The sequence below is a fragment of the Piliocolobus tephrosceles genome, chromosome 11 (genome assembly GCF_002776525.5).
Source record: "Piliocolobus tephrosceles isolate RC106 chromosome 11, ASM277652v3, whole genome shotgun sequence".
Taxonomy (NCBI): Eukaryota; Metazoa; Chordata; class Mammalia; order Primates; family Cercopithecidae; genus Piliocolobus; species Piliocolobus tephrosceles.
Window position 1 is genome coordinate 53,881,493 of NC_045444.1, and position 22,002 is coordinate 53,903,494.

General features: G+C 40.1%; 1 protein-coding gene across 1 annotated transcript in view; it reads right to left on the reverse strand.

Annotated features, from left to right (window-relative positions):
* Nucleotides 1-22,002, reverse strand: part of STK39 (serine/threonine kinase 39) — a 295,351-nt gene that overhangs the window by 50,838 nt on the left and 222,511 nt on the right. Inside the window, exons 15-16 of the mRNA XM_023188118.2 lie at nucleotides 12,903-12,955; nucleotides 8,473-8,541 (exon numbers count right to left, since the gene is read on the reverse strand). Of these exons, the coding sequence (XP_023043886.1) occupies nucleotides 8,473-8,541; nucleotides 12,903-12,955 (122 nt within the window). The remainder of the gene's footprint in view (nucleotides 1-8,472; nucleotides 8,542-12,902; nucleotides 12,956-22,002) is intronic.

A 22,002-nucleotide genomic window follows, 5' to 3' on the forward strand; every position in this document is an offset into this window, starting at 1 on the left:
TTTTGTAGAGAAATAAAAGCTGAAGGCCATCTGGAGGATCCACTGCCTCCTGAGCAGCAATGTTAGTTTTAATCAAAACTGTAACTACTCATTTTGGTAAAAATTTATACCAATGCCATATATGTGGCATCTACACCATTCATACACATAAACATGATTTTTGAAAGTTAACTGGCACAGTTTTAAAACAGACTCCTAAAGACAGCAGAGAATCAAATAAGGCAGAAGAGAAAAGGAGATTAGTGAGACTGGGAAAAAGGTATAGATGATGAAATGAGCTAAAGGTATCTCCAAAGATTACTATAAGCATAAAATAAAGTGACTATGGGCCAGGCGCAGTGGCTCACGCCAGCACTTTGGGGGGCCGAAGCGGGCGGATAACGAGATCAGGAGATCCAGACCGTCCTGGCTAACACGGTGAAACCCCGTCTCTACGAAAAATACGAAAAAATTAGCTGGGTGTGGTGGCGGGTGTCTGTAGTCCTAGCTACTCAGGAGGTTGAGGCAGGAGAATGGTGTGAACCCGGGAGGCGGAGCTTGCAGTGAGCTGAGATCCGGCCACTGTACTCCAGCCTGGGTGACAGAGTGAGACTCCGTCTCAAAAATAAAAAATAAATAAATAAAGTGACTATGAAATTCCAGTGTGTATGAGAATCACTTGGGATACCTGTTGAAAACAGAAATTTCCACACTCTATGCCCAAAGACAGCTGATGCTGTATCTCTGGGCTGGAACCCAGAAACATGCATTTTTAGTAAGCATCCCAGGTAAGACAGGCAACTCACAGCTCATACTTTGAGAGACACTCAGAATACTTAACCTTAGCAAGCACTAGTGGACAGAAGGCCCTGTCTCTCTCTCTCTCTCTCTCTCTATTTTTTTGAGACAGAGTCTCGCTCTGTCACCCAGGCTGGAGTGTAGTGGCGCAATCTCAGCTCACCGCAATCTCTGCCTCCCAGGTTCAAGCAATTATCCTGCCTCAGCCTCCTGAGTAGCTGGGATTACAGGTGTGCCCTACCACATCCAGCTAATTTTTGTATTTTCAGTAGAGACAAAGTTTCTCCATGTTGGCCTGGCTGGTCTCAAACTCCTGACATCAAGTGATCCACTTGCCTCAGCCTCACAAAGTGCTAGGATTACAGGCGTGAGCTACCATGCCTGACCAGAAGGCTGTCGAGACAAAACATATTCTTTTCCCAAGAGACCAGACTCAAAAATCATGTGACAAGTCAATTTCTAAGAGAAAGGAAAGGAACATGGGAAAAAGTAGGGAGGGAAAAAAATCAATCATAGTGAATTACTATTTCTTTTTTGGAAGATACAACAATATTTACATTATCCAAATCATCAATTCATGCAATAATCCAGTATTGAACTTGCAAATGGTATACAATGCATTCATTTATCCAACATATTTATTAAATGCCTATGTGTGTCAACAATGGTAGTGATGCAATAACATAGAAGATAAGCGTTGCCCTAAAGATGTCTTCAGCCTCCACACAACGGAAGGCAAGCATGCAGCAGTGCAGCAGGATGAGAGCCATATGTCTTGAGTTGGTAAAAATATGGTTCTCTGGCATTCTAGACAAGGAAAAGCTGTCCTCCAAACTGTGCAAGGAGTGGGGTGTCAGGCAGCAGAGGAGGCTTCATGATGGTGACATGTATGGTAAGTCTTGCAGGCAGACAGGTTTTAAACATGATTCTTCATGTGCAGGAAAAGAGCATCCCATGGGGCATGAACAATAGGTTTAAGTCTACTGAGAGAGCTTTGGGAACATCTATCACTAAAGTAAGTTTTCCTTCCAGTGACAACTAGTCAGTGATGCTCAAAATCCGTCAAACGAAAACTGTAGAAGTCAATGCAGGCAGACAGCTCCCTTCTCAGGAAACAGAAATTCCAACATCTGGTTCTAAACTCCACTTAAAGAAATAGACATATGTTGCTACAAGGCTAGAAAAAGGAAGGTATAAAAACGCAGCAAAGGGCAGTCAGTGGGCACCTTTCTGGAAGGCATCTGACAAGCAGATTCTCTTCCTGTGTATACACACAGTCAAACCCTGGCCTCTGTATTGAGCCGTGCAGATTGGAGTTCAGCAGCTTTGTAGGAGTTGGTAAGCTGGCCACATAACTGCTTAGCTTAACATACCCACTGGTGTTCCTTCTCCCATAGTTGAGGGTTAAAACTTACTAAACTAATTCCTCAAAAATTTATATCACAAAGTCTGGAGAGAACTTACTGTTTTCTTTTGTACATATGATTTTTGTGTTTTGCATTTTTCCCCCTGTGCTTCCATTGCAGAGAAAACTTACTTCTGTCCGGCTGTTTTTCCACCAGGAAGCAAAGGAAACAATGAGTTTCTCTGCTGTCTCATTATCACTCATCCTTGGGAATCCTCTGAAACAACTAGAATAGGGACTCAGATTTGGTCTCTTTCCACCTGTCAGCCAACCCAGCCAGGCAAGATAAGCAAATTTATGCATACATGTCCTCTAGCTTTTCATCTTGAAAATTTTTTTAAACCAACACCCACCCAGGAGGCCTTGCCAATCTTATCAATAGCTATTTACACAAAGCCTAAGAATGTTTCCTGTTTCTTGCCTAAGGTAGCACTGAGTTTAAGCACAAGTGAAGTGGGTTTACGATTTCAGTCTACAAACAGCACATTTAATTTCTGCACTGCTTTGCTTCTGCTCGAAAGCAATCACTTCATGTCACTATACTGGCCCTTCTTCAATCCAGACTCTGCTTTGCAAAGACTGGCACACTAAAGGCAGGCTACCCTAAAGCTAGGTATTGAAGACTTTTTGTAACCTGTGTATGCCATATTCTAGTAAAACTCATAACATTCACTGCTCCATAACATATGCTACTGCTTTTTCAGCCTTTTCACAATGTTGTAAGCATTTACTCCAATTCAAAAGAAAATGCTGATGGGAAAGAAACAGATTTTTAATCTATTTAAATGTTAGCTATTTTATACTATAGAAGCTGAAAAAATACACGTGTAAAAATCATTCAAACCTCGATGTAAGCTGGACTCTTTCTTTACACAGCTTTCCTCAGGTGAACTTATTTCATATTTGCAAATACTTTGAATTTTGCAATCTTGAAAGCAAAATTCTTAAAACACTAGAATCCTGTAACTCAAAGTATCCTTTGTTTCTGAAGTAAATGTTATGATATATCTGATTATATATCAAAATGGGATTTGTTTATCTCTAACAAATGTTTACGGAGGGCCTACTATGTGAAATGCAGTTTGGGGCACTGGGAATGTGGCAGTTAACAAAAGAGATTAAAATTCTGACCTTAAAAAACTGATGCTCAAGGGGAAGTCCTATATAGCTGACAAAATAAATAAATGAAACATACAGGCTATTGAATATGGAGAGATTAGGTAGAATAACGAAATAAGAAAGAGGGTAGAGAGTTGGGGATGGTACGCAATTTTAATAAGGCTGCTCAGGGAGACCCTTTTGTGAGGCAATATTTAAGCACCAGGGGGTGGGCATATATGGCCCTAAAGAAGAAGGAGTGTCCTGGAAGAAGAGCAAGTTCAACAGCTGGGGTGGCTGGGGTGGGGTGAGCAAGGGGAAGAGCAGGAGAGGAGACATCCAAGAAGTGAGAGGTGACACAGTGTAGAGGACTGGAGGCCATGGAGATTGTGGGTAGAGAGCCACTGCAGAGTTTTGATTGAACTCTGAACACAATCTGGCTTACTTTTTAAAAATTGAACTAAACGTCACATATTATAAAGTTCGCCCCTTTAAAATGCACGATTCAGTGGTTTTTAGTAAAATCACAAGGTTGTGTAGCCATTAGTACTTCTAATTCCAGAACATTTTCATCACCCCAAAAAGAAATGCCATACTTAGTAGTCACTCCCCTGCCCCACTCATTACCAGCCCCTGGCAACCACTCTTCTGCTTTCTGACTCTATGGATTTGCCTACTCTGGACATTTCATATAAATGGAACCACACCATATGTGGCCTTTTGCATGTGATCACTTTACCTGGATTTCTGGCTGCTGAGATGAGAACAGGCTGAAGGGAGGCAAGGACGGAAGCTGGGATGGCGGCAAAGGGATGAATACAAGAACTCAACTGGGAGTTCAGAGGGGCTTGAAACAGGATGGGATGTGAGATGGTAAGCAAAGGGAGGATCCTGGGCACATTCAGATGGGTTGGATGTGAAGTACGAGAGAAAGAAAAGTCAAGGACAATGCCCAGGGTTTTGGCCTGAGCACCTGGAAAGTTGGAGATGATGCCTATGAAGAGTCTAAGATTCCTGGAGGGGCAGGCTGGGAAGAAATACCAGGGACTGGATTTTGAAACTGTGGACTAAATCTTGGATGTCTATTACCTTACCAAGTGAAGATGCTAAAAGGGGAGCTGAATATCAGTCTGGAATTCAAAAGAAAAGTCTGGATCAAAGATATAAATTTGGGAGTTAAAGAGCGGAAGGTATTTAATACCATGAAACCTGATAAGATCAGCAAAGGAGCAAGTAGAAAAAGAGAAGAGATCTAAGGAAAGGGTCCTGGGACACATCAAGATTTATAGGTTAGAGAGATGAGGAGGAACCAACAAAAAAGACAGAAGGAAATACTAGTAAGATGGGAGAACTAGGAGAGGGTGGAGTCTTAAAACCAAGTGAAAAAGCTTATCATGGAGAAGGGCATTGTCAACTATGCCCAGTACTGCCAACAGGTCAAGCATGATAAGGACTGAGGATGAGCCTCAGGTTTAGGAACACGGCAGCCATTCACAGACCACGTGTCCTTTACCATCTTTCTTTCTCCCCTTACTCCAGCCACGCCTACGTATGCGTCTGCCACTCCTTTTTTGCAGGTGTGTTTTCTCCAGGTGCAGCTTTGAAAAGAACAGTTTGAGTGGAGTAGGGCAGTCAAAAGTCTGACTGAGGTGGATTTAAGAGACAGTGATAAGAAAGGAATCAAAGCCAGGGCAATTTTCTTTGATCAGTTTAGCTGTAAGGGGATGCAGAGAAATAGCTGTAATGGGAGGTGGGGTAAAGACAGGGCTTTCTGAAGATAAGAGAAATAAAAACATATTCGTATGCTGATGGGACATATCCAGTAAAGAGGGAAATAGATGAGGAGGGAGGGAGTACAGATTTGCTAGGATTGGTTAGAGGGAACAAGATCAAATAAATTAGTTTGTCAAATAATCAGCAATTAAAATAGAAAACATCCACTGGTCTGTGGAAAAACAAACAAGGAAAAGCTATTTTTCTCCCAGAGGACACAAGAACCACCATCATTTAAAATTACCTGGATCCACTTTTTAAGGGTGAAAGTATAAATTATATGCAAAGTGTCAACACTGGGGAGTCAACAAGACCCAAGCTCAAGGACCATTACCAGTTGCAACAGTCTAGACACTTTTTTGGACCTCAGTTTTCAGTCTGGAACGTAGTGATTAAAACAACCTGTCCTCTTTACCTTATAGAATTGATGTGATGATCAAATGAAATACATAAACCTTGTCTGTAAACACTTAAGTGTGATATCCATGTAAGGCATTTTTAAGTGCTACTATATCAAAAAGAGTTAGATACGCCTGTTCTTACTCCAACACTTTCTACATAGAAATAATTTAGCTCCAAGAAGGGGAAAAAAGGCAAGCTGAAGAGTTTTTAGAAGAATAATGAACTAAGGCATAGAAATAGAGAAGCTTCATGGTTATATATTGTATTGAAAACACACTCAATAAGTTGTACATGAACTCTGCCTTAATTTCCTAATTTCCTCCTTTTAAAAATTCAACAACAACAACAACAATAAAACCTTCTTAACTTTAGCTGAGCCTGGGGCAAAAAAAGAAGTACATTAAACACTTGACTGCAGGTCTGAAGCAAGGACCATGCTTAAAAGAAGACGTGACCTAACACCTTTCCATGAATCTCTCTTATTTTCTGTGTTCCTAGCCACCTGCCAGGATCAACTCCAATAAAAGAACAATCTGATCCTTGGCTTCTTGCCCAATAGGAGACATTAGTAGGTGTTTCAAAGAAGTTTTTGATTATCATTTTCACTTGATTAATTTTCTATTCTGGATGCTTAGCATATAGACCATAGCTCTCTTCAAGGAAAATATATTTTTCAGGGTCTCCTGATCTAGCTGTTCTATTTCTCCTGGTAAACTAAGACACAAAAGTGTGTACTTATGTTTTCTAATGAAGGAGAGTGTTCATCTTCATCAAGGAATTGGTAGGTTAACATAATGAATTCTTAGATGGAATTTAAAGTAGACACCAAAGTTGAATCAATCTTTTTTCTCAGCTTCCCTCTCACATTTGATTAGAAAACTTAGGTGAGAACTTAGCTGGCCTTAAACCTCACAAGATTGTAAAGGAAAATGTGAAAGACAAGATATATACGGGAATACACATTCACACCACATAAATGCATGTTAAGTCACTTTCCTTTAAAATATGTCTGTGTCCCCTCATGTATGGAGTCACTTGGCAAAGGAGTTAGAGCTTCATTGTGAAATCAATGTGAACACTTGATGTAAAATCAATAGGGAAAAAAACCTATTTTTTTCTAATTATAAAGGTATCTTTGTATCTGCATTTATGACGTATCGATTGTATATAAAGAACATATTGGATATTATGTCTTTAGTCAGAATTCTAATCTCCCACTATAAACTCAATTCCTCTTATTTACATAAAATAATTCACTTTATAAAGATTTACATTCCAAAGTTACTAGGAACAAATTATTCTGACAGGTGTGTGTATCTACCTTAAACTCCCTCTTCAGTCACATACTCCAGCGTTATTGGGGAAGGACTTATTAAAATAAGTTATTTTTTTTTAATTAAAACATATCATTTAAGGGGCTGGGAGAGGTGGCTCACACCTGTAATCCCAGCACTTTGGGAGGCCAAGGCAGGTGGATCACTTGAGGTCAGGAGTTCAAAACCAGCCTGGCCAACATGGCAAAACCCTGTCTCTACTAAAAATACAAAAATTAGCTGGGAATGGTGGCACGCGCCTGTAGTCCCAAGCTACTCGGGAGGCTGAGGCATCAGAATTGCCTGGACCCGGGAGGCGGAGGTTGCACTGGGCCGAGATTACACCACTGCACTCCAGCCTGGGTGACAGAGTGAGACCCTGTTTCAAAAAAACAAAAACAAACATAAACCATATCATTTAAGGGGAGCATGTCATTTCAAACATCAGTTTTGAGTTGAATATTTTTTAATAAGGCATTATCATAATATATAGTCTCCTAAATAATGTTATTAGAGTTAATAATATAATTAATATATTAACATAATTATTAATATGCTAACTAACCTTGATTAGTTAGGGTTATTATCATTATACATCATAAAATCTCTATAAAGTCAGAATTTGCTGAAGAGCATGGAGCTATTCATCCCCACTCCAGGTGGAACCGGCTCCACGTTTTCTCAGACGGCTGCCTGCCTCTTAGAACTTCCGCCTCCTCTGCTTTGTCAGGAGGTCTATGGGTGGTTGCTTGCTCCTATCAGCAGTCTATGTTGAGCAGGCTCCCCTATCTCTGTACAGCTATCGTATGATTCTAAAGGAGGCAGAAAGACCCACAAAGTGAAATCATTCTGCCACGTCCCAGCTGCATGGTTCTGGACACACCACGGAACCTCTTTAGGAATTCATTTCCTGATCTATACAGTGAAAGAACTGGCCTGATTGATCTTTAAGTTCCCATCCAAACCTGAGACTTTACAATGAATACTGCTGAGAGCTGAAAAAACGAATTCTAAGTTTATTAGAACTGTGTCCAAAGAAAGAATATAGAAACTCTGAGTAAGGGTTTCAAAGGTTCCTATGCTTTAGTGAACAGAATTTACAGCATCTTATTTTTGTTACATCATGGACTTTTGGGTCTTCTGAGTTCTTTGTTATATTTCCAATAAATGAGGCTCCTCATTGGATAAATCATGTCCAGATACATGAGACAGGATTACATTAAGAGCTTTTGAAAAAAAGAAAATTAAATATGATTCTTTTTTTTTTTTTTTGATACGGAATTTCACTGTTGTTGTGCAATGGCGCAATCTCGGCTCACTGCAACCTCCGCCTCCCAGGTTCAAGAGATTCTCCTGCCTCAGCTTCCCGAGTAGCTGAGACTACGGGCATGCACCACCCATGCCCAGCTAATTTTGTATTTTTAGTAGAGGCGGGGTTTCACCAAATAGGCCAGGCTGGTCTCTAACTCCTAACCTTAGGTGATCCACCCACCTTGGCCTCCCAAAGTGTTGGGATTATAGGCATGAGCCATGGCACCTGTCCAAACATGATTCTTAAATATACTTCTACATAAAAGATAAGAATTCAAGAAGAATTCTTCAAATATTCAGAGTGAATTATTCCTTAATGAACACTTTTGCTTCCAAACACATTTCCATTTTATATACCAACAAAATGACAGTGCATACTAAAAAACAATTTACCTATAACTACATCGTGACCATCCACCAAGCCAGCAGAGAAGAGCTCCTGAGATACACCATCTGCTGTATCTGTCCAAATGTGAAATGAATATGTATTAGTAACTATAACATAAAAATCAACAACCCAGTACAATGTGAAATATATATATTTCATTTACGAAAATCATCCATGAGTTTTAATTCAACAATTCAGACTCTATCAAGAGAAAATCAGAAGCAACATGAAATACATTTTGCCACGTGCCATTTGCATCTTGCTATTTATTCAACAGAAGTTACACAAAATATTTTTTCCATTTTTGGCGAAATAAAACACTTGTGCCCTCTGGCTACTATCTGAATTAATCTTCAAATGTGCCTCCGGAAGTTATAACTGTTCCCTATCACACTGCTTCTCTTTCCTGCCAAGGTTAATCCCACCCACCATCATCAATCCTTTTCTATCATTAGTAGCTATGCAGTGAATTTACAGCAAAGGTTGAATGGGTAGCATCTGATATAACCTGGCATGTTGTACAAACAGCCTATGAGCTTGCTGGACTATTAAGACGAGCTATTTAAATGTATGCTATTAAGAAACTCCTTTAACATGACATTGATCATTTGATAGCAACAGATTCACTGTCTTAGAAAAATGTGTCTTTGAATAAAATACCGTACTTTCTCAATGATAAGTGACAGGAGTTCGCAATCTCCTAAGGATGGGACTAAAGAGGCCGTGGCAAGTGAATACAGCTGGAATTACTTAATTGAAAGGTTACGAATGAACACGATAACACCGTAACCTTCTATTTGAAGGCTTTGTAAAGAGAAACTGATAAACTGCAATGTGCTCAGGAGAACTGTTAGAAACCCCCACGTTTTCACAAGGGAGCTCACTTGGTTCAAGGGCGCTGACTTGGTCCCCAGGGACTTCGGATAGGCTCATAAATATTTAGAACCGTAGCTTGATAAGAAAAAACTGGCTCAGCAGGCTGTAACACTCTCGATGGGGGTTTGACAGAAATGTCTTCCAAAGTGAGGGGGCACCTGAAAGTACAGCTGCTAAATCAGATGAGCATTTAAACGGAATTGCGGTTTGCGACGCCAAAAGCTGCCCTAAACATAAACTGCGTTTCCTTACTTCATCTGTGCTTCAGAGTGGTGACTATGTAACTGGGTCGGTGTGTGTATGTGTGTGTTTGTGTGTATATGTGTTTGCATGTGTGTATATACATGTGAGTGTGCAGCTGGAGATACATTTGTGTTTCACAATTCTTGGGGTTTAAAGAGCTTGCCCAGTGTCTGACACACAGTAAATACTCAATAAATGGCAACTATGATGATGATGCAGCAGCCAAAGATCATTTGAAACACACCTTACACTTTATACCTCCAGAGAAACTGTGGTATTCTGCCATTTTACTGATTCCATTTCATAATGAAGTATTAATGAAATGGAATAAAATGAAGTAAATGGCAAAGAAATATACAGGAATCTTACTAAACTATGAAGTTCCATATAAGATGAGCTTGTCTTAGGCTTTGTCCTTTTTGCTAACAGTACAAAAACCACCTTGGCCCAGTGCAATGGCTCATATCTGTAATTCCAGCACTTTAGGAGGCCAAGGCGAGATGATTGCTTGAGCCCAGGAGATACAGACCAGTCTGGGCAACATAGGGAGACCCCATTTCTACAAAGTGTAAAAAATTAGCTGGGCATGGTGGCATGTACCTGTAGTCCCAGCTACTTGGGAGGCTGAGTGGAAGGATCACTTGAGCCTGGGAGGTCAAGGCTGCAGTGAGCTCCAGCCAGGGTGACAGAGTGAAACCCTGTCTATTTTTAAAAAAGAAAAAAAATAAAAATAAACACCTTATAAAGTCTCTTCACGATAAAATGATCCCATAATCATGGAAGTTAGGGTAGCATAATGAGAGGCGCTACTCTGAACATGATGTAGCTTTCTGAAGGTGCCAGAACATTCAGCCTCATAACTGGCATCTTCCTGGATGTTACCCAAATCTTTAGGGAAATAAGTGAACGGAATTAAAGAACCTAACACCTAGTAGGCACTGGGCAGATAGCAGGCAGTCATTCATTATATTTCTACTGATTGGTCATCTGCTGAAGCATTTGGATGTGTTACCCATCATTTCTAAAGTATCAGTTAGATCTTACACTTAAGTAAAGAGCTATAATCACAGAAGGTAGCCAAAAATGAAATAATCAAAGCTGCATTGAGGGATAGCACTAAAACAGTACCAAAACGACTGACATTCCCAAATGATTAAAGCATACAATATGTCCTACTGTTTTCAGGACTCCTGGGCACCAGATGAGTCATGCCAAAATGGCAAACAGGTACCGCTGGCTGAGCCAAATGGGAAATATTCCATATCTGTATGTATGCCATTAGGCATTTTGTATGCATGGAAGTAAGATACCAGTAATAGTTTAGAACAGAAATGTGAAATAACTTATTTCATGTTTCATTAGCAATCTATTTTTCTTTAAGCTGTTTAACATCCCTGGTGCCTAAACAGGATAAATATTCATGTATTAATTTCTGGTTTCCAGAGCACATGGGACACACTAAACACAAAGGGCTTGTCCTTAAGTGAGGAAAGAGCATATTTTATGTGTTTAAGTTATACATTTTGTGCCATATATACTTATTCATGTGTATATACAGCACAAGCATAATGCATGTGGACTGCACACAGATTTACTGCAAGCAAAGTCTGAAATACAGAGAGCATCAATAGTCACAGAGGTGCAGTGATATATGCATAGTGCTTCCTTCAATAATGGGCCTGTGCTCTGCCGCCCAGTGAAGGCTGGCTGTCATTAGGCAGACAATGCTATGGGTTCTGTCTGTGCAACAGAAGCAGGGACTGTTAATCTAAATGTGGCAAAGGCAGCTGCCAAAGCCAGTGCCAATAGCCCAATAATGCTGATAGGGCCATGTTACCCACAAAAGTCCTGAGCTCATATTCACTTCTTTGTTACCTCTTAAAATTAAAATTGATTTTCATTGCCATAGTCAATTTTAAACAATCAGATGTAAAGAAACAACCTTAAAATAAGAATCTGTTCTTTCTACTTGCTGTACTTGAAACATTTATTATATAATTACTAGATTTTATCACAGCATGGCCTGGTCAATATTTTTATATTATGACAAAATAGATAGCTTTTTGACAATACTACCTGGTGCTGTACAATTTCATAAACCAACTCTAAATTGTCAAAGATGGATATCTCCAGAAAGAAAGATCAATTAGCAAATCCACTAGGACCTTATGTCCATTTATTCATTGAGACAGAGTCTCGCTCTGTCACCCGGGCTGGAATGCAGTGGCACAATCTTGGCTCACTGCACCCTCTGCCTCCCAGGTTCAAGTGAGTCTCTTGCCTCAGCCTCCCAAGTAGCTGAGACTAGAGCTGTGCACCATCCCACCCAGCTGGTTTCTGTATTTTTAGTAGATAGGGGGTTTCACCATGTCGGCCAGGCTGGTCTCACACTCCTAGCCTCAACTGATGCCCCGCCTCAGCCTCCCAAAGGGCTGAGATTACAGGTGTGAGCCACCGTGCCTGGCCTATACATTTATTTTAAAAAGATACTTCATATTTTAGTTTAATTCAAATATACCAGGGATCCTGAAATCTTTGCATTTATAGAAGACTAGCAATCAGGGACCAGTAAGCCTATGGCCAAGCATTGCCCAGGAATATTTTGTTTAGCTAGTGGCCTTTGTAAAAAAAAAAAAAAAACAAACAAACTACTGAACATGAGTGAAATTAGAGAGGAGATCCTCCAGTTTCCCGAAGTGCACACTATTCACTTTGGTTTCTGTAGACATCTGAGTTTGTGTCTTCCTGCAGGTAATAACCACAGGGTGTCAAAGAGTTTACTGATGGACCACCTAACAAGCTAGAAAGTTCTTGTACTTCGGAGTTTTCAAAATTTTAGTAAACACGTCTCAAAAAAAAAAAAAAAAAAAAAAATTTTTAGTAAACACTCCCCAATGGAGGTTTCACGTAATCTGAACTGAGATCACAGAAGCAAAGTATGTTACCTTTTTGTATGATCCCACTGTTTGCTGCTCATCCCTCATTAGGATTGTGGTATGCTTCTCATTACATTCATCATCATTTGCTTTAGGGCCTGCATTACCATAGCAATACTTATTTTCACGGTTGAGCTAATATATCTAACTTATATTTGTATGTATACTGTGCTGCATGTGTCACTGAGATTCATGTAGTCAGCCATGATTTGGTTTGGAATCCTCAGAAGTATCAAAAGTCCTTCCTTCCATCTATCTCTCCTTCCTTCCTTCATTATTAAACAAAGCAGTTTTAAATAGCAAATTATAACCACATGGTTGTAATCAATTTCTGTAATGCTCTTTGAGGCAATAAAATAATAACTTCAATTAAAACTTACCTCTTCCTGGAGTAAACTCAAATCGTATGTCATTAAGTTCCTTTCTGGAGTTTCTGAAATACATAACATATAATACATTAAAGTCCAGCGAAGCAGAGTTTAGTCGAACTTACATGTATTCAGATTTTCACAAGATGTTACTAACGTGGATAACATTTTACAGTTTGAGGTTACCTCCAAGTATTTTGTTAACTGGGAAAGATAGTTATGACAATAATAATGAAGAGATTTGTTTAATTTGATTGAATTTACCTTATATAAACACGCTTATATCACAAAATTCCAAAAACAAAATGTTCATTTTATAAAATCTGCACTAAACAGGAAACTTTGAATATAATTTCTTCTTTTTTATTTTTTTGAGACAGAGTTTCACTCTTGTTGCCCAGGCTGGAGTGCGATGGTGCAATCTCACTGCAACCTCTGTCTCCCAGGTTCAGCCTCCTGAGTAGCTGAAATTACCGGCATGTGCCACCACGCCCGGCTAATTTTTTGTATTTTTAGTAGAGATGGGGTTTTTCCATGTTGGTCAGGCTGGTCTCAAACTCCTGACCTCAGGTGATCCCCCCAGCCTCAGCCTCCCAAAGTGCTGGGATCACAGGCATGAGCCACCACACCCGGCCAATATAATTTCATTAAAAATTTCAGAAGCCTTTAGTCTAAAATAAATGGTATCCACTGCATTTTTCACATTTTTTCTTGAAAAATAGTATTTTATTAAATCATTTTTAAAAGTGAAACAAACAGGGAAGATGGTCTCAGTGACAGAATTCAAGAAGCACTACACATTAAATCACGTAGCACAACACCAAGAAAAACGTACACATTTAGTAGTTTAAAATTTTATCTAAATTTAAAAGTTTTATATATTCATTGGGCAATTTTGCAACATTTTGCTCCAGGAATATATAAAACTTTAAGTAACTGTAAAGGCTAACATAAAACTGAAAAATATATATGTATATGCAATTTAAAAATTAAATGGCACGGGGAGATATGAAATACCTAAATGTCTGAGACACAAGTTTTCCATTCAAATTAATTTTAAGAAATGATAATAAGGGGCAGTGAGCTATAATTAGAATAGTTTCAAATTCTTGTAAGAACACTAAAATATTATAAGTATCAACAGATGCTATAAGTAAGGTTAATAAAAACATCTTACGAAATTGCAGTAGAAGCCGGGCACGGTGGCTCACGCCTGTAATCCCAGCACTTTGAGAGGCTGAGGCGGATGGATCACTTGAGGTTAGGAGTTCGAGACCAGCCTGGCCTACATGGTGAAACCCCATTTCTACTAAAAATACAAAAATTAGCTGGGAGTGGTGGCACATCCCTATAATCCCAGCTACTCAGGAAGCTGCGGCAGGAGAACTGAAACCCGGGAGGTGGAAGTTGCAGTTAGCCGAGATTACACCACTGCACTACAGCTTAGGCGACAGAGCAAGAGTTTGTCTCATTTTGACAAAGAGGGAAAGAAAGAAAGGAAAGAAAGGAAAGAAAGGAAGAAAGAAACAGAAAGAGAAAGAAAGTTGCAGTAGGAAACATGAACTAGTATTAGCTTAGTCTCTGAAAGTGTCTAAGACAGAGTCAGAGACGGCCTGAATACCCATCCCTGAACATCCTCCTGAGGAGCTGGGAAATTGAGCATCTGCACTCTCAAGCTCTGTGTAAAACCTCCTGGTCTCTGTGAACCATGCCCAAACCACAACGAAGCTTGTCTCTGTGCCCCTTTTGGTCCACAGCCTGATTTTGGTTCTTTATGTCCTACCACATCCAACCACACCAAGAGTGAGGAAGCCCACAACAATGCACAGGGCATGGCACTCGCTGAAAGAATGCCCTTTTCCTCCGTGTCTAGAAAGTCAGCCCAAGTCTCCCACCTTTCCATAAACAAAACAGGGAGAAGTAAAGGGCCAAGAACTCAAGACACGTCCAAGCCCACACCCAGATATGAGAGCCTTGGACCTTGAACTTTGCATCTCCCCTCACGTTTCCCCAACCTTGACTTTATCACTACTCCCCTCAGGGCTAAAATGGGACCAGGGACTGCAGCAGTTTCTATAACTGTGCTTCTTTTAGGACCTGTGGAAATCTGAAAACTGTGAAAATTGTGGATCCTCACCCTAAAAGAAAGTAGATACAGCAGTCCCCCTTTATCTTTGGTTTCATGTTCCATGGTTTCGGTTACCCATGTCAGCACAGTAAAATATTTTGAGAGAGCGACCACATTCACATATCCTTTATGACACTATATTGTTGTAACTGTTCTATTTTATTATTATTTCTTGCTGTTAATCTCTTACTGTGCCTAATTAAGCTTCATCTTAAGTACGTATGTATAGGGAAAAACATACTGCATAGATGGTTTGGTACCATCTTTGGCTTCAGTTATCCACAGCGGTTTCGAAATGTACCCTTGCGAAGATACAGAGGGACTACCACACATAACTTAATGCGCAAAATTTTAGATAACTACAGAGGAGTCAGAAAACATCTTGGACCCCAGACTAAAGAACCCTGCCTTGGAGGTGGAGTGTACCACTCACAACAGTGCCTACAGTGGGAGGATGATTTGCGTGCCGCATTGTTTAAACAGCTTAAACTTTCTTTTTGATTTGTTTTTCTAAGACCAGCCGAGCGGGCACAAAAGAACCAGCGGGTAGGCAAGTGTAGGAGCAAAACTGCAAGTTTATTTTGGTAACCTAAGGTGTGGGGGAGAAGTCTGTCGGCCTCCGGCGAAGGAGGCCGGCAGAGTCCCCCTGTGGGGCTCTCGGACAGAGTTCCCACAGTCCCGACATCCCGACAGGAGCGGGGCTGTGAGAAGGCCGCGTGGCTCACTGGCCAAGAGTGGCTTTTCTAGGAGTGGGAGGGCAATAGGCGGGGCACGGGCGTGTCGGGGGGCGTTCCGCAGGTGCGACCAGGTAAATCTTGGTCTCTTCGGATTGACGTCACCTGGTGCATGCCCAGTTGATCTGCACCTTCCTGGGCGCCGGCTGCATTTTCGCGTGCGTGGGAAGAGTTGGTGGTGAAGAAGAACCCGGAAGTGCACCATCTTGCCTCCGTTCGTCCAAATACTTTTCATTTATTTATTTTTTTGAGATGGAGTTTTGCTCTGTCGCCTGTCACCCAGGCTGGAATAAAGTGGCAAGATCTTTGCTCACTGCAACGTCTGCCTCCCAGGTTCTAGCTAGCAATTTTCCTGCCTCAGCCTCCCAAGCAGCTGGGACTACAGGAGTGTGCCACCAAGCCCAGCTAATTTTTTGCATTTTCAGTAGAGATGGGGTTTCACCATGTTGGTCAGGCTGGTCTTGAACTCCTGACCTCAAGTGATCCGCCTGCCTCAGCCTCCCAAAGTGCTGGGATTACAGGCGTGAGCCACTGAGCCTGGCAAAGTTTCTTAATAAACCACCAATGTCATCACTGCACATTTACTTAGTGCTTTCATATATATCAGCAATTCTTAAACTTTTTGGTCTCAGAACACTTTTATGTTCTTGAAAAGTACTGAGGACCCCTAAAGAGATTTTGTTTATATGGACTATATCTATCAAAGTTTACTGTATTAGAAATTAAAATTGATAATTAAAAAATATTTATTAATTTATTTGAAAATGACAATAACCCATTATATGTTAATGTAAATTTTATATGAAAAATTACTTTCATTTTCAAAATGAAAACAAGTCAGTGAAAAAGAGCCCACTGTTTCACGTTTTTGTAAACCTCTATAATATTGGGCTTAGGATAGCTCGAATCTTACAACTGTTTCTGCAATCTGTTGCAATGTCAAATGTTATAGAGACAGGAATTGAAAAATTCCACTGAATATGTGTGAAAGAGTGAAATAGGCAAGTAATTTCTTGCTATTATTATAAAAATAGTTTTGACCTCATGGGCTCCCTGAAAGGTCTCAAGGACTCCCAGGGTCACTGGACTGCATTTTAAGTAACACTAATATATAAATGTATACACATACATATGTATGTACACATAATATACATATATGTATATATTATATATAATTAAATGAGATGATATATGATATATATCATATATAATTTGCATATCTCAATAATTAACCTTTGAGATATGCAAAGAAGTATTATTTGTTTTCCATTTTTTCCATGATTGTGTTCAACAGCTTCTCCAAGTTTACAAATTTAATGAATGGCAGAGTGAAGGCCAATAATTCCATACTGAGGGTACCAAATACAAACAGAAATGCTCAATTCCTTTAAGATAAAGCAATATTATTCTCCAAGATTTCTGCATGTTCCCATAAAACAATTACCAAGCATTCATTTCCTTAATAGTCTTGGTTTTGTGTGCTGTATATGAGCAATGATTCACTTCAAACTAAAGTAGTCCAATAAGAAAACAACCATGAGGAAAGCAAGTATTTATAATGTACTTAATAAAAAAATGACAGGAAAAAAATGAGGAATTTGGTTGGACATTAATTTGTGTCATTGTTCATTTCCTCTCTTCCTTTCCATCGGTCTTATTTAAAGAAATTTATTCTAGTAAGGTCATGAGAAGAGAGGTGTAAGAACTGTACCCAGAATATCATTATGCATATCCTGATGCTTCAAATATTAATAACACAAAAAGTAATATCTAACACCCATAATCTCTATCTATATCAACTGTGGTTCAAGTTATGGAGGCTGCGTAGTCAAGTCATTCTTTTATGACTCTGGACCTAAAATACTCGCCTTTGAAAAGATCACAGTGATTGATTGTGAGTAGTAGACTTGTCCCATCAAGATGAAATATAGCTGGAAAAATGCCTAATTGGAGCGAACTACTGAAGGTCATCCTTTTATAAAGAATTAATCTTTTCAGACTCATACTTAACACCTTTAATTGAAAGTACATTTACTTTAATTGATATGGCACAGGACACTCTTGATTTCAGGGAAGCTGAAAATAGGTATGATTTAAGGCCAGAAACTAAGTCTGTGAAACTTTATACAGGAAATGATAAAAACTTGAGAGTAACAGTTTCAACACTCAGGCTGCCTTCGATAATTTTTATTAAAAGTCCTTTTAATCCTAAAATAAAAACTCTTAAATTTGGTAAGATACAGCCCCTTATAGCTCATTGCACTGAAAATGCAAATGCATACAGAACTCAGACAGGACGTTTACTTTTTAAGTAGGTGATACAATCATATGGCTTAAAAATTAAAAGGTACAATAGGGCATTAAATATTCTGAGAAAATTGGCCCTCTCACTCCTGTCACCCAACTACCTGGTTGCCCTTCCAGGGACAATCAGTGTTTTACGAATTTGGTGCATACTTCTTGATGTTTTATGCATGTACTAGCAAATACACATACATACTGAATACAAATGATAGCACAGTATATCCACTGTTTCATATCTTGCCTCTCTTTTAACATAATACCATCTTGGAATTTCTCCATGGTAGTTTGTAGAGAGTTTTCTCATTCTTTTCTTTATAACTACATAGTCTTCTCTGGGATGCTACAGCCTTTTTTCGCCAGTTCCCATTCTATAAACAGATTGTTTCCAATCTTTCACTATTATAAAGAGTGCTTCAATAAATAACCTTATTCTTATGTCATTTTGCATAAATAGGAGTATAAAAATAAATGTCTAGAGGTGAATTGCTTGGTCAAAGGATATATGCATTTGTAATCTGACGTATATTATGAAATTCCCCTTAAGTTGCACCCATTTATGCTCTTACCCACCATTTGTAAGCACTATTGCAGGAACTCTGAATAAATCAGAATGTATTAATAACCAGGGAGATGTGCGGACTGTGCCAGCTGGAAAGTTTCTTCCCCATCTAAAGGGGACAACCACTATTCAGTGCCTGCAGGTTGTGGCCAGACAGGATTGGACTCAATGTTGCTCAATATTCGGATTTGTCAGAGAAGAAAGAAATTTGAAATTTTACATGACATTCCATAGTTTTAATTGTTGATACTAACTTTAAAATGCTCACACTAATGTGTGGGCCAGATTCAGTCCATTACCATTCATTAGTGAGGTCAAATATAACCTCTGCTGATAGTAATACACAAACCGATTTCTGGGGATGAAGCTTTCTGAAATGGTAAACTTCAAAGTTCTTTTTAAGGATCTACTAAAAAGAGTCATATAAATGATTACACTGACCCAGAGACTGAAGGCATGGGAGAAATTAATCATGGGAAAGAAAAATAAAGCCACAGAAACCTAACCAAAAGAAAACAACAATTCATAAACTTATAAAACTGAAATTCATTTTCTTCATTGCTTGGATTCTTTCAGAGACAAGGTCTCACTCGGTTGCCCAGGTAGTACAGTGGCACACTTGTTGCTCACTGCAGCCTTGAACTCTCAGGCTCAAGCAATCCTCCTTCCTCAGCCTCCTGAGCAGCTTGAAGTATGGGTTAATTTTTAAATTTTTTGTAGAGAAAAGGGTCTTGCTATGTTGCTGAGGCTGGTGTTGAACTCTGGACTCAAGTGATCTCCCTACCTCGGGATCCCAAAGTGTCAGGACTATAGGTGTGAGCCACGATGCCCAGCCTGATTTTTAAAAAATGTTTAGTAATTGATGTTCAGAGCTGACAAACTTTTTTTTTTCTATGTCTATTTAATGTGAGAAGTTCAGAGATACAGATTGGCATGCATAAAGTTTTTCTTCTTGTTCTTTCAATTCATCTTCAAGTGACACAATGAACAATCAAATGAGGCAGCTGGCTAAGAGGCTGGTAATGCAGAACACGAGTGAACACCCATCCCTTCCCGGTGGTGGAGGTGCAGAAGGCAGGTGCGATTGAAGTATATATTTTACAGGATGTAGCTTTTATCTGCACCTCTTAATGTACCGTGTCAGGACAATCTGACAGAGTTATTGCTCCTGGAGGGCTCCAAAGTCAAAATGCCAGCTCAGAACTATTTGCATCCTTCAGCCTCACATTACTGTCTCTTAGCCCATGCCAGCAGCAGTATGAGGGCACTCACGCTCTAAGACCCAGAAGTGATTAAAGCGGTAGAAATCCAAAGACCACTCATTGTCAAAGAGCATCAGAAACAGTAACTGTCACTGGCATTGTGTACCCTCCACCGCAGGGATGCTCTCAAATGAGGATCAAAGGCAACTATTTCCCCGAGCTTTGAGGTTGGCAACACCACTAAGGGTATCTGTAAGAGTGCCAGGGATACTGCTTCCCAGGGACCCAGGAGCAGTCGCTCCCTCCTAAGCAGCAGAGGGTTTCTCAGACAATAGCCCTCTTCTTCCTTACTTTTGCCTGAAATTCCAGGTGAAGGTGCAGCTGTTAGTGTCCGGGGAATTTCAAAAGGATTCCCACACACTCTATTCCTAGACTATCTCCCTGCTATCAGGTGTAGGATGGGGGCCTTTTAAACAGGCTGAGCCAGGAATTGGTCAGGACATCATTTTCAATTCAGTCTGTCTCTTGTCCTACTCTGGGCACCGAACCAAAATCCATCCCCGCAGTCTCAGGAGGAGAAATGGACTGTGGCTCCCAGTGAGCTGGGCAGATACTTCTACTTCAGACAAGGAGGCCGCCTGGGGCACAATGAGGAGATAATGTGACTTGTGCAGATGGGGATCTGAGTTCAAAACCACAAACTACTTATTTGGCCTTCTGTAACTTGTTTCCTCAACTGTGAGAGGGGGAAATAATAATTCATAGCTGCTATGGTTTGAATGTCTCCCCGAAAAGGGATGTGTTGGAAACTTCATCCTTGATGTGACTGTGTTGAGAGGTAGGGCCTAATGAGAGCTGGTTAGGTCATGAGGGCGCCACCCTCACAAAGGGATTAATGCCAATTCTAAAAGCACTTGAGGCCATGAGTTTAATCTTTTGCTCTCTCTCACACCCTCTCTTTGCCCTTCTGCCATGGGAAGACACAGCAAGAAGACCTTAAGATGGTGCACCCCTCAACCTTAGACTTTCCAGCCTCCAGAACCAAGAGCCAACACATTTCTGGTCATTATAAATTACCCAGTCCACGGTATTTTGTTATATCAGCACAGAATGGACTAAGACAACAGCATGTCCCATCTGCTGGGACATGCTTGATGTTTTACATATGTTATCTCATTCCAAACTCAAAGCAACTCTTAAAGCAGGAACTGCTCTTATCCTCTATTATTTCAGAGACAAGGAAACTGAGGCTTAGAAAGATAAAGAATAGATCCAACATTACAATCTGAACAACAGAGCTGAACTAAAGCTGGAACTTTAAAAATGTCACCCATTATCTTCACCAGTGCACATCCCTTCCCTGCCTACTGGGTACACAGATAGTATTTGTTGAATAGATGAATGAACGCAGAGTTTACAAGTCTGGCTTTTATAAAGTGCCTCTCCCTGGCTTCTGTAACACCACCTCCTTCTGGTCTCCTCCAGTTCCCCAGCTGCCCTTTCTCTCTGTGCCCCAAACGTTCCTCTACCTCTGTATGGCTGTCTCTTCAATGTTAATGTTCTATCTTTCACCATTTCCCCTTTTCGTTCTCTCCCTTGATGATTAATTCCAAATCCATAACTCAATCTCAGGTACCGCCCCAGAGCTGAAAATTGCTTATCAATTACCTATATGGTATCTCTCAATGCAATGTCCAAAAAGACATCAAAAGGCACAGCATCTCCAAAACAGAATGTATCACTTTTCCTCTCAGATACATTTCCCTTTCCTAGCACCTTATGGCAGGAAGTGATGGTGATGGCCCACTATCGAGACCTGTGGGCTATACCTCTGTAAGAGTTGTCATATCATCCCTTTCTCTCAAACTCCACTGCTACTGACCAAGGTCAAGCCACCATCATCTGCCACAGATGAGAAGAAATGATTTAATAAGTAAAGAGTATTTCACACACACTCACATATATGCATGTATACATGGCTGTCGCTATGGCTAAAGTCATACAACAGAAGGAAAAAGGGCTGTAAAAGGTTGAGGGAGCTGCTGTTCAGGGAATAATCCTTGGCAGATGAATGTGTAGCCCTGAGGGAAAACTGTTGTATTTAATGAGGAATGAAAAGATTAGGCAATATGAGGATACACTGAAGGAACCTACAACCGAAGGCCAGAAATAAGAGAGCCATGAA